At 27.8% G+C, this 17,561-nt stretch overlaps 1 protein-coding gene across 1 annotated transcript; it reads left to right on the forward strand.

Annotated features, from left to right (window-relative positions):
- The first annotated feature begins 294 nt into the window (after positions 1 to 294).
- Positions 295 to 2,206, forward strand: LOC129984886 (cuticle protein 16.8-like). The gene is made up of 2 exons (XM_056094842.1): positions 295 to 354; positions 1,667 to 2,206. Exons 1-2 carry the CDS (start codon positions 295 to 297, stop codon positions 2,204 to 2,206), a joined length of 600 nt encoding a protein of 199 aa, XP_055950817.1.
- The last annotated feature ends 15,355 nt before the right edge of the window (positions 2,207 to 17,561 follow it).

Raw genomic sequence — 17,561 nt, forward strand, 5'->3', positions numbered from 1 at the left:
AAAAATTGAAGCTTCAATCATGGTTTTCTTTGAAAATAAGAATTTGATTTCCCTGTATAATTACTGATGTGGGACTGAACGAAAAATTCCAATAATTTTCATTCTTGGAAGGTATACGATAACACCTAAAACGATACGAAACTATTTTCACCCAATTTTGACATTTAATGTAATCCTACACATTCATCTGAGAGATCGTCTATGCTTTACGGAGTTTAATATATCACTTAATGTGATATTACTGATTAAAGATTTCGTAATGAGTATAACTGAGATGATTATTTTTTTTTCCAGATGTTTGCTCTAGCCTTTATTGCCTGCTTTGCTCTGGCCAGTGCCATGGGTGGCCATGAAGTGAGTAACAAATTCAGTAATACATTTAAATCTAGTAAAAAATTCAGTAATACATTTAAATCTAGTAAAAAAATTCAGTAATACATTTAAATCTAGTAACAAATTCAGTAATACATTTAAATCTAGTAACAAATTCAGTAATACAGTTAAATCTAGTAAAAAATTCAGTAATACAGTTAAATCTAGTAAAAAATTCAGTAATACATTTAAATCTAGTAAAAAATTCAGTAATACATTTAAATCTAGTAAAAATTCAGTAATACATTTAAATCTAGTAAAAAATTCAGTAATACATTTCAATCTAGGAACAAATTCAGTAATACAGTTAAATGTAGTAAAAAATTCAGTAATACATTTAAATCTAGTTACAAATTCAGTAATACATTTAAAGCTAGTAACAAATTCAGTAATACAGTTAAATCTAGTAACAAATTCAGTAATACATTTAAATCTAGTAAAAAATTCAGTAATACATTTAAATCTAATAGCGGTTTCATGAATTTGTTTATTAATCCGGATGAAAATTAATAATAACATTGAGTCAAACCTTGAGTTAATTTTAACATTCTAAAAATAGATTTAATTAAAAAATATTGAACAATGACAACTAATAAGAATAGTCGTTTTGAATAACAAAACAATTCACCCTGAATAAGGATTTACGCAGTTGCTTTAAAGGCTGTTATAAAAACCTAAATTTCTTCACTGTAAAAAAGTAGTAAGAAATAGAATAAGATACAAATATTATAAAATTCAAAGGAATGATAAAGAATTATTTAACTATTAAAACGGCATATGATATTTTATAGATAATATTAAGAAGCTATTAGTCTGCAAGCTTCAATTAAAATATGAAATAAATTACTTCAGTGAAATGAATGCTTTGGGAAACAATATAATTAATATGAGTAAAAATGCACTAGCTATGAAAATGAATGTTACATTTTTGAAATGAATTTTATATTTCTTCGTAGCATTTTAAAATTATTACATTATTTATTGTTGAAAGCAAACTATAAAGCATAGCTCTTTCTCATTTTCATCCGTGTATGTTCCTTTTAACAATATAATATTTCTCATTGCTTTTAATGGATATTTTATAAATTCTTTTATTACGATATCCATTTCTGAAGAAATGAATAAACGAACTAAAATAACTTATTAATAAATATTTAAATTTTCTTGATTACTAATCGTCGGAAAGATTAAAATTGGTAAGATATAAAAGAACACATGCAGGAATACATTATGGAATTTTATAATTATTATTCTGTTTTTGCTTGATATCATGAATTTTATTAATTCTTTTCAGATTCATCACCCCCAACCTTACAAATTCGGTTACGCCGTTAAGGACCATCATGGAGAACAACACAGAGAAGAATCCGGCGATGGAGTCGGATCAGTTGTTGGAAACTATGGATTCACTGATGACAGAGGAATTGCCCGTCAAGTCAACTACGTAGCTGACCATGCCGGTTTCCGAGCTCAAGTGAAGACCAACGAACCTGGAACCGCCAATCAAAACCCCGCTGCTGTTCAAATGATCTCCAACGACCCATATGCCCGTGGTGCAGCTGAACCTTTCCTCTCTCAGCCAACTGGTATAGCTGTTGCACCAGCTGTCTATGGATTGAATGCTGGATATGCAGGTCTTGGATATGGTGGTTATGGACTCGGATACAATGGCCTCGGATATGGAGGTTATGGACTCGGATACAATGGCTACGGAGGTGCCTTGGGATACAGTGGTCTTTTGGGAGGTTATGGAGGTGTAGTCAACTATGGAGCACCCTTGGTTGGTGGAGCTATCAGAGGTTATGATAGCCGATTCGTTAGATTGAGCCTGTAAATATATCTCGCCATTGTCCGGTTTTGCACAATTGAAAATCTAGAGCTTTATTCTTATACTGTACTAAAATTTGCATTTTTCTTTTGTATTCTAACTTCTATCTTTTGTCTGTTTATGTTCATATGACCTTTACATTCTGACCTTCGTGCGTGCATCTTATTTTCTTATATTTAGTGTCCTATTGTAATCCTTTGACATTTCCAGTAACTTTTGATATTCAAAAGTTTTCCGAAATGTAATAATTCCTCTTTTGTGATTTCAAATCTCAGACAATTTTCTCTACTTTTACTTGCACTGTCTACTTTTTCTTCTTTTTTTTTCAAATTCTTTCGTAGCCAAGCAATCTTTTGAATTATGTTCATATAATGCTGTAAATACTTTTTCTCTTGCACGTTCTAATTCTATTCTGATGATTACAGCTTCTGCATTTCTTCTTTTCGTTCTTCATAATTTGTAGAGCTTTGGTCATAGATAAAGTAACAATCGCATGCCTACCTATTAAAGCGTTTATCTTTTATTTCCTTAATTCATTTACTTTACTTCCACATTTAACGTTTGCAGCAATTAAATTTCTTTCATCAATTTTATTTAATAAAACTGATGCCATTCTGTAGAATATATCACCTTTTTGTATCTTTCTATGAGAGTTGCCAATTTTTTATATGGCTCTGCTTATAAACTATCTATATTTATATCACATGGAAAAACTGAATAAATTCTTTGCTATAAAAAAGTATCATCATTGAATTTCACATTCTATTAATCAACATGTTTCCATCTGCACTTTTTAAAACGATTTTGAAAGATTTTACGGAATTACCCTGAAGGATATGGTATCACTATATATGTCCCGAATTAAACATTAAAAAAAATATCTCGCAAGATCAAATATGTAGTGTGGTTTCTGATTTGGATTACTTTTTGTGGTTAAAAGCTAATGGAGTTAGCTCACCATTCCACAAAATTGCCAATCAAAAAATTTCATAATTATAGTTGTAATAGCAAATAATTAATAATAATAATAAAATTAAACCTGTTTTATTCCACTAAATTTATAATTTATTGTGTTATGGGTTTGAATGAATTTTCAACTATAAAACTTAATTTTTAATAAATACTACGTAAATTATCATTATCTCTTAAAATAAATTTTCTAAAATGTTTGAAATTGCATCTTTTCAAATTATTCACACATATAATTTCCTTTCCCAAGACAAGAAAGTCAAAAATTTAGTACGACATTTTCAAAATGTGGAAATTTGAGCTGTTCTTTTGATTAACAATTTATGAGGAGAAAAGCAAATAAAACTGAAAATAAATCGGAAAGAATGAAAAATCCAGAATAGACAATGAAACAGCAACGATAAAATTTATTCCATCATTTTTTGCCCAAGTTAAAACTTTCATATATAATTTTTAAATAAAAGTAGAAAAGGAAATAGAAATCTTTGTTATGATGAACAATCAAGCAAGCTTTATCCATCTCTGTTATGATGAAAAATCAAGCAAGCTTTATCCATCTCTGTTATGATGAACAATCAAGCAAGCTTTATCCATCTCTGTTATGATGAACAATCAAGCAAGCTTTATCCATCTCTGTTATGATGAACAATCAAGCAAGCTTTATCCATCTCTGTTATGATGAACAATCAAGCAAGCTTTATCCATCTCTGCTATGATGAACAATCAAGCAAGCTTTATCCATCTCTGTTATGATGAACAATCAAGCAAGCTTTATCCAAAGACTCTGGTCTATACAGCAACAAAAAATTTCGCTAATTTTACTGGTCTTAATATTCAATATTTTGAAATTTTAAATATGATTCAAGGAGCATTTTACTTTAATTTCATATTTTCATTAATGTGAATTTCCCCCATCTTTTTAATCACCTAGAGTTATACTAGCAAATTAGCAAAAGCAATTTAATTTCCGGTGTAATTTTTGTACATATCACTTGCAGATATAATTATTTTACGTTAAGGGGATCTGGGACACAAAAATCTTCAAATTTTCGAAATATTTTTTAGCTGAAAAAATTCTGCATGCTTTTCTGCTTAAAATAACATTTAAATCATGTTTCTGTCTTAATTAGAGCGAGATATATCATAATTTTTGTTGAACACTGCTTTGAAATTCCAACTGGCAAAAAGACGTTGCCATGGCAACTTCATCTCTTTAAATGTAAACATACATTTCCCGGCACTGTTTTAGCTTAATTTTTGATCTTTTTTTAAATAAATTTTAAAAGAATTTATTTTAAATCCTAGATTTAGTTTGTATGCAACTCAACTCCTTCAATAATGAAGTGAAACGAAGAGATTCTGTGTTTATTAGAACCTCTGTGTTTACATTTCATGAGACAACCTGCTTTTTAATTTTCTGCTCTAAAGTTTGTTTTCTTAATTGTAAATGCAAAATTAAATTAAAATAAACACTTGTGAGGAAGGGAGGCGTCTCTTATGCATCTGGAAGCTTTTAAATGTATTTAAATAGTTTTAATTCTTATAAATTTTATTTTTAAACTTTAAACGCATTTTTAACCATGTTGCGTTTTTTCATTATTTGTTGTGATCAAATTGATATAAGTCCAGATCATATAAAGATAGAGGTCTGAAATTTGAAACACATACTTTTCAAACTGTTTGCCTTAATTTTGATTCAGCAAATTAAAAAAAAATTATTTTTCAAAATATGAATTTTTTTAAAAAAAGTACCCAAGATTTTTTCAAAATTTTCATTCAAATTTTTTAAATTTTTTTAAATTGCCGAATCAAAATGAAAGAATATATATTTGTGTTTGATTTAATGAAAAAATTTTGAAAATTGATCAAAAATATTTTGAGTTATATCGATTTAAAACAACATCAATTTTTTTAAAAAAAATTTAAATTTTAAGTTTAAAACAAATTTTTGAAAACTTTTGTGTTGTGATTTTGCTTATTAATAAAATGGTTGATCAGTACAAAAAATTTCAAAATTTTAAATTAATTAATAAAAAAAATTTCAAAATGTGTCCCGGACCCCCTTAAAATGTTTTTCTGTAAGAAAGACGAACCTTAAAAAAAGCAAACGAACCAAAAGAAGTATTAATTGAAATCTAAAGCAGAAATAAAAACAAAGTCAAAACCCAATATAATTCACTGAAGTGTAATTATCTTTCAAACACTTTTATATCTAGAAGAACCAAACATTTTTCTGTATGTGATTTTCCGAAGATATTTGTGTTTTTATTAGACTGAAATCAATGTTTCTTTCTTTTATCCTTAATTAAGTTTGATTTGAGATAAATACATCTTTTACAAAACGACAAAACTTCAAATACTTATAAATTGACAAATAATTCACTGAGATTATTGGATATTAAGATAATAAATTCCATACAATCATAACCTAGTTGAAAGCCTTGTATCATTTAATATTCGATACTATTGTAGAGCAGCTATGTAAAAAAAGTATAAGAATGTTGATAGTTCTTGACAGAAGTGATTTCCTTAACAGATATTGATAAAGAATATACGAAACTTCAATTTTCACTACATTGAATGAAACAACATGTGGACATTGAAACATTTTCTTTCAAAATTTGTATGATTCAAAATTGTTTGATCTACTTGACACTAAATAGTGGAGGTTTACTAATAATTTATTTCCAATTTTTATAAAAAAGATATCAATCATAAACCACAATTAGAAAATATTTATTTCAACAGTCGTGCAATTTTTTTTTCAGTTACATTAGATATTTTTGGTAAGTTCAAATTTTTTTACGGAATCGAATCCAAAGAGAAGATTCCATTTCCTCCGTCGCATTCCATTTCATTCCTTCTGTCTACACACGAAACAAGTAATCATGTTCGTAGTGTCGCCAAAACAAGTTTCTTGAAGATTCTTGGAGGTTCTACATGTTTCTTTTCATCATGCGAGAACATGACATTGTTTTGGTTAGGGGGTTTTGAAGCGCGTAGGCAATGAATATTGAAATTCGAAATGGCGTAGGAATTGAATATTGAAGATCGAAATCACGTAGGCAATGAATAAAGCATAAATGGCAATTTTCATCATCATCTTTTAATCGCAGATATTGCTTACTGCATAAAACAATATTGATTTTACCAGTATTGCATTTATATTATCTAAGCTTCTTTAAAAGCAGATACGTTTTTAAAAGGTGACCTGCTTTTACCAGTATTTTTATTATTATTATTATTATTACGTATGCTTCTTTGACAGCAGATGCGTTTATAAAAGGTTGACGTAGAACTATGACATCATAGCTGTTATTTCATCTCGAAGCTCCAAAACTTTGTTTTAGAGCTAGAAAAAAATACAAATGAAAGTTAAAAAAAATTATCATTATATATATATACATATCTATACTTATAATAAAGCTCAATGTGTGTGTGTGTGTTGGCGCTCTACAGACAAGGTCATTTGACATACAGCTATCAAATTTGGTACATGCATACCTTAGAGGTTGGGAATGTGCACCTGGGGTCCCTTTTTTGAAATTTTAATTAGAATTTTAATTATTATTTAAAAACTAACTTTCCCGACAAAAAAATCTTCCATTTTTCCCACCGCCAAATGAGTAAGAGTTCAGGTTTTTTTTTCTCCCAACAGATATGAGACTAAGGTTAACGTTTTTCGGCGGATTATTTTTAACAATTCTGTTTATTTTCTTAATGTTTTATGCATTTAAAATTAAACATTGTTAATGAATCCATGTTTCAGATTCATTCTGAAATACTTTTGAATTAAAATAACACAGAATAAAGGAAATTAAAAATGTATAATCTGCATAGCGTTACCCCAATTGGCGTAGAAAAATTCACGCAATTGCGTTACCGTAATTGGCGAAGAAAATTCACGCATGCACTTCTGTTCCGATTGTTGCCATGACAACCATTATCAACGGAAGATTTAAATTACTTTTAGGTTAGTTGCATGCTTTTGTAATTAAATTGTATTTATGTTAGTTATATATTTTTTGTATATGCTTATAGTTTTAAGTACATCGTTTTTTAAATAGTTTTTTTAACCTGTTTTCAATGATTTAAATTGTTTTTAGGTTAGTTGCATGCTTTTGTAATTAAATTGTATTTATGTTAGTTATATATATATATTTTGTATATGCTTCTAGTTTTAAGTACATCGTTTTTTAAGTAGTTTTTTAAAACCTGCTTTCGACCGATTATATTAAACGATTCATTTTATTTTCTTAGTGTTTGATGCATTTAAAATGAAACATTGTTAATGAATCGATCTGTTCATGATGAATGTGAGAAAATTTTGTTGACAAATTCTTGAGATAATACATAAATTAAGAAAGATATTCTTTAGTGCCCATAAAGTTTAAACTCTCAGTGACTCTATTATCAGTAATCATATTATTAAAGAAAATGCTTTGTTTCAGTAAAAAATATTATTATATTAATTGCAGATTAATCATTTACACATTAATTTAACGTAAAGCATAAATTCTACGGGAGCTAACAGAAAATTAGAGAGATACAGATTACGTTATGACTGAAGGTCTTTATAATATTATGAGTGAATTGAAATTTGAAATTTTGAAATATTTTAATGAAGAAGCTATTAAAGTAGGAATTACATAAAATATTTAACTATTAAAATTTTAACGAGCATTAAGAGTGGCGAACCGGCTGGTCGCCAAAGGCGGCTAGTATATATATAAAGAAAGAGAGGGAGAGAGACCGATAGAAAAGACTCGTGATTGTTTCAAACCGGTTTAAACTGGTTTATGACTTAAATTAATTAAGACAAATAATGACTTAAAGAATAATGATGTTCTCACATGATAACTTGAAATTTGCGATCGTAGATTTCATTTCGATTTTTCTCCTTTTTTCTTCAATTATATATATATATATATATATATATATATATATTATTTTATCTAATATTATTACTTATTTATATTTTATTTAATAAAATAATACATTATTCATTTAAAAATACATACGAATTATTAAAATTTATCAAGCTTTTACAAAATATATCAGAACAATTTAGATATATACACATTTCTGTTGGGATTTAAATCATATTTATTTAATAAATGAAAGTTTAGTGAAATTTTACTTCCATTATTTCTTCTTTCAATGATAATTCAAACATCTGAAAACTAATAAATTTAAAAACTACAAACATTAATGAGATTTTGTATTCAATTCCTCATCTTTTTTTTTTTTTTTTTAGACAATGGAAGAAAGGATTTATATGCGGGTTGTAATCAGAAATACGAAAATAAACTTACTATCTTTAAACTTTTCGTGTTGCATAATTATTTATACGCTTTTTCCATTAGTAAGACTCGGTGAGAATCAACAATAAATAGAACGATTAAAAACCCATCGTACAACCCATCTCATATGCGGCAAGCCCTGATATCGGTAGGGGATAATCATCCCCAAACAATTTCTGTTCCCGCAAAGTCAGCGAATACCAAACACCAAGCCAGTAGCTTCTTAGCCCATTTTTAAGGTGTCTTCAGGAAAGATTTGCAAAAGATTAATATAGGCTGAAAATCGTCACCATTTCACTTATAAGAAATAATTTTATTGAAATATTATAATTATTAATAATTTTGCTTCTTCACAAACTTTCCTTTTTAACTCATAAATGCTTCTTTGAAAAAAAAAATGAAAAAAACATATGCTTTTCGAAAAATTTAATGCTCCGAAATTCAATTGGGTTTCTATAGATTCGGTTTCTAAAAAGTGGGTTACAATGCGTAAATACTAGGAAATCGCAGCTCCACGCCACTAGAAACCATATAAAGCCAAGTTCCAGAATATAGAAATTTTTTCATATAACATTAAATTGAAATGAGAATTATTAATTTTATGTCATTCTTGAGTTCTTCTCAAAGGTTTAATGACTCTTTTTCCAGAGAGTAATTACAAGTTATTTTTTATAAATGAATATAGATTGAAGTGATAAGATGCTGAGCATATTAAGAAGAGAGAGTATTAATTTTTTTTCTTAGCTCATTTATTTTCTTTCTTCCAACTAAAACAGACCAGTTCCAGTTTAGAAAATAACAATATCAAATATGCATGTTTAATGGACGAAATCTTATTAAGAAGATATAGTGAATATTTCTAAAGTTTGTTTGAGAAAATAATGATATTTTTTTTTATAAATTTAAATTACTTTTATGCAACTTCTACATAATAATCCTACAGGAACTTAAAGAATAAGTAGAGGAAACTTTGTTTTTTATGTAAAACCGAATATTAAATGGACTAGATAAGATATGTAAGAGTTCAAAGATAGTTCCATTGGCGATTAATCAATCATTGACCTTCAACTGACACCAGGTTCATAGCAGCCGTAGCTGTATATCTGGGGTGGGGGAGAAAATTGGTAATTGGAAAAAATTTAAGCGACTCTTTTTACCCAAGATATATCTGGTTAGTCATTCTAAAGAGAAAAAAGTTTGCAAAAATTTCTGGAGTTTAACCTGGGTATATTATTGAAATCTGTTCTTGCCAATTAAGCTAAAATGGAAATGGATGCAGTGAACTATTAATTTGGCTTACTAATGATAAATAAGGCATTCTCATATTTCAATAAATGACTCTGTCAGTTAAATCCAAAGTTATATCTGTTGATATTTACTTAGATATACATATAACAACTCGCACTTGAGTGGTTCATCATTAAAATAAATTTAGATTCCCCAGCATTCTAGTTGAATTATTGACTTTTGATTAATGTATAAAGAACATTGATGAGGAATGATGATCACAGCACTTCTTAGATTTGACGGATTTCAATTCAGTAGAATTCCGGGCTTAGAAAAAGAGTTTGAGTAAAATTCTTGAAAAACTTTTCGCCCTATTCATAAAATTAAGACTTTTTTTTTTTTTTTTTTTTTGCATTTTTCAACCAAAGTTATTTTTAAAGTTTCAGTTTCAAAGTTAAAGTTTCAACCAAGATTTTTTTTTTTATGATGGGTTTCTTAAATATATTAAAGTTACTCAAGGCAGTAGAATTTCAAACATATTATATAATTTTAAATATTATTTTCAAAACATAAATTGCAATTTAATATACGTTTGATTTTATTGTCTCCAGTTATACGTATAAATCGAGAGTTTACAATACTTTATGACTAATGAACTTTCAAATTCAAAGTGAGTTAAAATGGATCCAGTTTTTATATAATCACTCGGATATCTATTCTTATGAATGTATGAATGTTTAAGGGTATTTCAAGAATAATTCAATCATTAGAACACATTTTGGAAATGTACCGCTGTTTTTACTAATGTCTTATTTCAATAAAAAATCTTTTTACATTGACATTTTACTGCAAATTTATCATGAGGTCATTTCGTCAAATAAATCTTATCACGTATTTAAAAACTAATGATTTACTATTTGTTAAACAATGGAAATTCCGCTTTCAAAATTTATCATTGCAATAAACTATTAAGTCCTACCACTTAAATACTTTATAGATTTTCTTCAAATGATCATTTATCAAGGCAAATTAAAAGAAAAGACTGGTGGATTCATAAACAGGATTAGTGACTGATTGTATTTCTTTGCATGAGAATACAATCAAGGAGAATTTTTGATCTTGATCATTGCTACCTGCTTCCTTTCACAAGTGTTGCACTCAACATCTGTTCTATCAGTTTGGTGTCAGTAGACAGTTCAAGGACTATATGTACTGAGAATTGCATATCTAGATAAACTTCTTTAATTTTTCAATAAAGGTAATTGTTACCACTGAGATAATTCCTCGAAATACCTAAATTCCCTTCGGTAATGTAAATACCAAATTTTCATCATTATTAAAACGTCCTTATCAGTAGGAAGCTTACAGCCTGAAACTCTTTGTATACCATTTTGCTATTAAGATAGTATCTTCTTTAAATTATGTATGTTAATTTATTTATTTCGTTTATTATAAAACAACAAATGATACTGTAAATTTTTATTTATTTTTCCAAGGAATAGGATGCGGTTATATTATTTTTCAAAGTCGAAATTTCAAAAATAAAAGCAATTTCAAAACTCAAATTTCGTTAACATTTTGTGCATAAGTTCAAAATATAGTGTCGTGTAATGCATATATATTTTCAAGCAAAATAAATACCGGCAAAGATGGAAATTCCGCTGTCCCTCCCCCAACCTCTAGTTAGCAATACTCCTATTTCCTCTTGTAGCACTGAAACAGTTCGATTTGGACATACATACGATAGAATGAAACGTACTATGGTATTAGATCCGCCAAACTGAATTATCCTAAGCCATCGACAAAACAATTTTTCTGAGCAGTTAGTCGCTGTTTCGGGATAATTAACCCTTTAATGGGTTATTTGTTTTAGTGAAGGTACACTACTAATGGGAATTTAGTCAGGAATTGATATTTTAGAAGTTTTTGTTATTAGTTTATTTCAGGGCTCACCAAAACATGAGTGCCATACTTAAAACTCAGGTCAGGAAAGCTTTGGTCAATCGAATAGACATCTGAAGGAAACAAATTTCTCATCGGAGCATAGATGATTTTTTTAAAAAAAAAATAAGGATATTGCATTCAAATTATCTATTTAAACAGTGTTTGTATAACTATAACACCTGCATATGAAAAATATTTATCTAGGTAATGAAACTCGTTTGTGGAACTCTGCCGTTATACAAAAAAATGGGTAGTGGGCTCTTTGTAGTAGAAACAATGACAACTACAATACTAACCTCTGTTGAGATTGTCAATAATTTGAGAAAAACATACATTAGCATTGGGAAGCATAATGTTAAACATACAATGAAACGCAAATGAGCAGTAATGAAGATTGAAACAATTTTCAGCAATTAAAATTCACTCTGCGGTGGTTATTTGCGATTTGAGGAAATTATTTATTTAATTTGGTGTTAGTCGCTAAATTTGTATTTGCGCGTGTTTCGATGATTTAAAATACTTTTTTTTTCATCTTATCTCAATGAAGAAAAAAATTTATAACATTTATAAAATAATATTATCAATGAAGAAAAAAATTTATAAAATTTATAAAATAATATTATCCATGAAGAAAAAAATTTATAAAATTTATAAAATAATATTATCAATGAAGAAAAAAATTTATAAAATTTATAAAATAATATTATCAATGAAGAAAAAATTTATAAAATAAAATCAGGAAACGAATTAAACTTAAAGGCTTGTAATGCTACAATGTTTATGACTATTATTTTGTATCCCATTTAATTTTCTTTACTTCCGAGATGAGTAGTACTTACTTTATGAAACCTAATAATGCTAAAAATAAAATTTGTATTTTAAATTTATGATGACTGATAAACTTTCCTTATAATATTTTTAAAACATTCTTATGTTAGTATAAAAATCCATCCAGCTATAAATGATTTTTAAATGCAGATCACAAAACTTAAATGTTGGCATAAAATATAAATTTTTTTTTATGTCCTCAATGGCGTCTTTTGTAACAAAATCAAGGAAAAAACTAATAAATTTATCAAGTTATTATTATTATTTTTTTTTTTTTTAGTTTTTAAGAGAATATCAGTTTTGTTTTCATTGCTAGATTTTTTACAGATAATCCAATGTTAAGTAACAGATTTCTTCCAATATTACATTTTCCCACAACGGAATTTTATACTTTTAAAAGGATTTTAGAAATGAAATACAACCAACAACGATCTGCTTTAAGACATAGTATTAGGCAAATAAAATCTTTCTAATTTAACATATAGAGTTTTTCTGAATTTTTAAAAATTTCAACGTGAGAGATCAAGCACTCGCATCTAAAAGCATCTAATTTTGTGTCTACTTCTTGGAAAAGAGGAGTGATTTTTTTTTCTTCGGTCATTATCTTATGTTTTCGGAAATATACTTATAACATTCCCTATATTTGCGAGAAATTTATTTCAAAGAAAGAACAATAGTATAAATAGATTATTTCTACAAAGTCCATCTAAAATAAAAGTTAAATTTCTAGATTTTGGGTTACAATTGAAAAGTTCAGTTTAGTTTTAGTTATATTAATGTCCCGCTTGAAGCAACACTAGGGCTATTTTGGAATGGACCTCGTACTTTTGAACCGCGGTTAGATGACCAGGACGACACCTGAGCTGGTACCCCCCTCTTCCCACCACACCACATCAGCGGGAGGACGTTTGGTTAGGACGGATTTTGCGTGCAACTGACCGCCTTACACGACGGTTCTTCGGTGTAATCGGGTCTCAAACCTGGAACCCTCCAGGTCCGAAGCAGAGACCTACCACCAGGCCACCACGACCCCCTACAAGTGAAAAAGAAAATAGTCAAAGAAATTTATTCGAATAAAAGTATGTTATGTAATTGGTATGTTATGTAAAAGTATGTTATGTATGCAACATATAAAAAAAATATGTTGTTTTCGAATCATGCACGTATTCAGGTTAGTGGGGTTTCCTGAAAGATTGATTCCCTTCAATATTTGAGTATTGATTCAATTTTTCACGTTTTGCCGCCAACTTAGTATCTTCACGATCAGCTTCAAATAGGCAATTGTCGCTCGGTATTTCTAAGAGTTTTTTCTTCATCTGATATCGCTGGACTCTCATTACTATTTTAAAAAGAACAACGTAAAGTTAACACGTATATTAATTATATATTGAAAAAAATTGCTACTTGAGAGACGCAAAAATTTCTGTTACTCCAAAAGGTTAAATTAAACGGAAAGCTGTTCATTTGTGTTGCCACAAACGGTGGGTATAAAAGTAGAATTAACAAATGATATGCTTTAAACAAAATGTTCGACCGATATGATTGACGTTAATTAAAGATTTATTTTTGCTTTTTTTGTCAGCATTTCACTGTCAAGTTCAAATAATATATGGCAAACAATATTGGCAAAACAAGCATCAAATGTCTTGGGTCTGGTAACTATATTTGCCAATCACAAAGCAAATAAAATTCAATGTTAACATAAAAAAATTATATAATAGAAAGAAATATGTATATAAAGGCTTCATAATAGTACCAGAAAAAATATTGTAGAGAAAAATATTACTAAGTTATTCAGAAATGAGATTTGATTTTTTTTTAATGTCGCTTAAAGTAAAAAAAAATGACGAAATTTCAAATTTTCAATTTACTCACAATTTTGAGTTTAATATAATTCTATCTTTTGTTTCTTCAAAACAAAATATTTGTGTTCTTTTGTTTCGCAGTTCAATCAGAAAATAAAGAAACAAAATGGCCGAAACACTAGAGATAATCGGTAGAAACACTTACTCCTGCAGTTCACACAAGAACAGCAAAAACAAACTCCATACGAATCAGTCAGATATTATTGCAGAATACTCTCAAAAATTCAAATAAGATTCTGAATCAAATTTCGTATTTTCTATGGAATTTTCTTGTCAATACATGTTAAATAACATTTACAAGAATTAGTAGGTTTTATATATTTGCATAACAGTTTTGATCATTTTTATGTGAATAAATTGAAGAAATGCGATACGATTATTTGCACTTGTTCAAAATAGTCGTTTCTTAACCAATTCCTTATTAATCATTCATTTCTCAGAAGCTTATGGTAAGTCAACCAACTGACTCTCCGGCCCGCCACGAAGACACACGGATTTAAGCCTTAAGGATGAATGACCGGACCGACGCAACAGCAACACTGGTGGGAACTGTGGTTGAGTCCTAAGGGCCATCACCGGTCACGGTACAACCCTCCCCGAAGGAAGTACGACCCGTCATCGATGGGAGGAGTCAGATCCCCACCTATTTGTGTACCCTCCAGAGTGGCGAGATCCAACCACCATGCCGGAAACATCTCATCCTCATTTCGAGGTGCCCCCCGGGGGTGTCAAAAGCTTATAGTAAATTGAACTGAAAATGTCAAATTTCACTTCATTTGAAAAGTTTATTCACAATTAATTTTAATCGAAACTAACAATCACCACATTTCTCAAAACTGCGAAAAGTCTAGACAAAAGTTTGCTATTGACAAAAATTGGTACACTTGTATTAACTTATTTCATTATTTAAAGTAATATATTTAGTGAGCTTCAACTAAAATTTTGTTAGTAATCAAATTTATTATTAAAAAAGTATAACCCGAAAGATTATGAAAAAAAATTGAATTTTTGCATTTAAATACATCAGGTATGTCTTAAAATAGAAAAGTGAAAATTAGGCAAAATTGATTATTCATACATTATATTTATGCGGACGTATTAATCTCTATCTTTAGATATCAAAAAGAGGTTTTCTGTTTAATGGCACTTTTTATAATTTTGTTTATAAATGATATAATGATAGCTCCTTTTGCTTTTTGTAAATGCAATGTATAGCTCATAGTTAGTTAAATTCATCAGTTAGACCAAATGCTATATAATTTCACATATCAAATATATTTATCTTACTATAAACTATTCTTTTAGATATTCCCTTAATTCTTTTGAAAAGCTTAATATTTAGCTTTTGTTCTTATTCCAGGAAATCAACCTTTTTTTCAAATTTTACTATTAATTACGTGTTTATACTTTTGATAGTTATTTATTATCATTGAAGTATTGATCTTTGATTTAAATTTTCTACCTAGCAGTATTATATCAAAGATCATGCTTAATCAGCTCTCAGTTCTGATGCTAGATAAGCCTTTTGCATTTACTTATCTTTTTAAAAAATCTTTGCTGAAAAAATACTTTCATGCAACATTAGATCATTTTTATCTGCTATGCTAAAATGTTGCAAATTTCTTAAAAATGATTATAATCTATTATCTGTTAACTTGCTAACCTGCTAAACATAATTATTTTTTTTATTTTAACTATTTTATTTTTTTAATTCTTTTTACTTATGTTATTTTTCACCTCTGTGTTTCTTGACAATTTTCATTAATTTTGGTACTTAAAAATATGCAGAAAATTCTTCATTACAAATATTTTATCCCTAGTCATATTTTATATATATATCTTATGAAATTGTAATTCTTATATTTCTATCATTAACAAAGCATCTAAAAGCATGCCTATTTACATCAAAGCACAAAGCTTTTAATGTAAATAGGCATTTTCTTACCAAGAACATTTTTAATAAAAATGTAATTTTATCTGCGGAATTCTTTGTGTTTCTTTTTGTAATTTTTTGAAAGTAATGTGAAATGCAGAGAATAATATTTCGCTTAAAAAAGAAAGATTCAATTCTTTTCAGAATTTTTTTACATTTATTATATGAAGAAAATGGTCAAATATGTGACTACATTCTCACTCTGTTTCGCAGTATAGAAATATAGCCAATGAAATAAATTTTTGTAGCATTTGCAATTTTAGGAAAGATTCAATTAATGCTCAATGTATAATATTAAATTAAGTATCAATAAAGCAATATTTCTTCAAACAGAATTTAGTAAAACTAATTTCTATGAATTTTATGGAAAAGAAATTATTTATAAGAATTTTGTGTATGCTTGAGATATGAAAATACTATCTGCTATTTGAAAATACTATAATATTAACCAAAAACACTAATTTCGAACATCAGATTTAGAAACTTTTTTGTGTTAGTGAAAATTTCTATTTTAAATTCAAAAGAAAAAAGCAAAACTTCTTTTATTTAGAAAAATATTTATAAAGTGCTAGTTTTTTATAATTCTCTATTTTATAAACATTAAGAACATTACTTTCATGCAGTCAAGTGAAATATGTAATTTTATAGTGTAATGGATAAGTTCCAGGAAATGAATATTTTTAGGCTTTATTAAGAGCGTTACTTGGGATATAATAAAACAACAATTTTTAAGCTATAAATGTACATAGGCGAATATTTATTAAGTAACTGGAATTGAAAAAAACTTTCTCACACAGTTAATTATATGCGAATCAAATATAATAATCAAGTATAACACAGTTAATTATATGCGAATCAAATATAATAATCAAGTATTGCACAGTTAATTATATGCGAATCAAATATAATAATCAAGTATAACACAGTTAATTATATGCGAATCAAATATAATAATCAAGTATAACACAGTTAATTATATGGGAATCAAATATAATAATCAAGTATAACACAGTTAATTATATGCGAATCAAATATAATAATCAAGTATAACACGGTTAATTATATGCGAATCAAATATAATAATCAAGTATAACACAGTTAATTATATGCGAATCAAACATAATAATCAAGTATAACACAGTTAATTATATGGGAATCAAATATAATAATCAAGTATAACACAGTTAATTATATGGGAATCAAATATAATATAATTTCATATCAGTTACATGAAATAATCATTATTATGAATAAAATTCTGCTTATATTAACATTATACAGGATGAGTCTAA

The sequence above is a fragment of the Argiope bruennichi genome, chromosome 9 (genome assembly GCF_947563725.1).
Source record: "Argiope bruennichi chromosome 9, qqArgBrue1.1, whole genome shotgun sequence".
NCBI lineage: Eukaryota > Metazoa > Arthropoda > Arachnida > Araneae > Araneidae > Argiope > Argiope bruennichi.

What these genes read in the sequence shown, in the direction of transcription:
- LOC129984886 (XM_056094842.1), top strand. Translation starts at nt 295, where the DNA reads ATGTTTGCTCTAGCCTTTATTGCCTGCTTTGCTCTGGCCAGTGCCATG. An exon ending in GTGCCATGGGTGGCCATGAA is followed by an intron (nt 355 to 1,666) that starts GTGAGTAACAAA and finishes AATTCTTTTCAG; the next exon opens with ATTCATCACCCCCAACCTTA.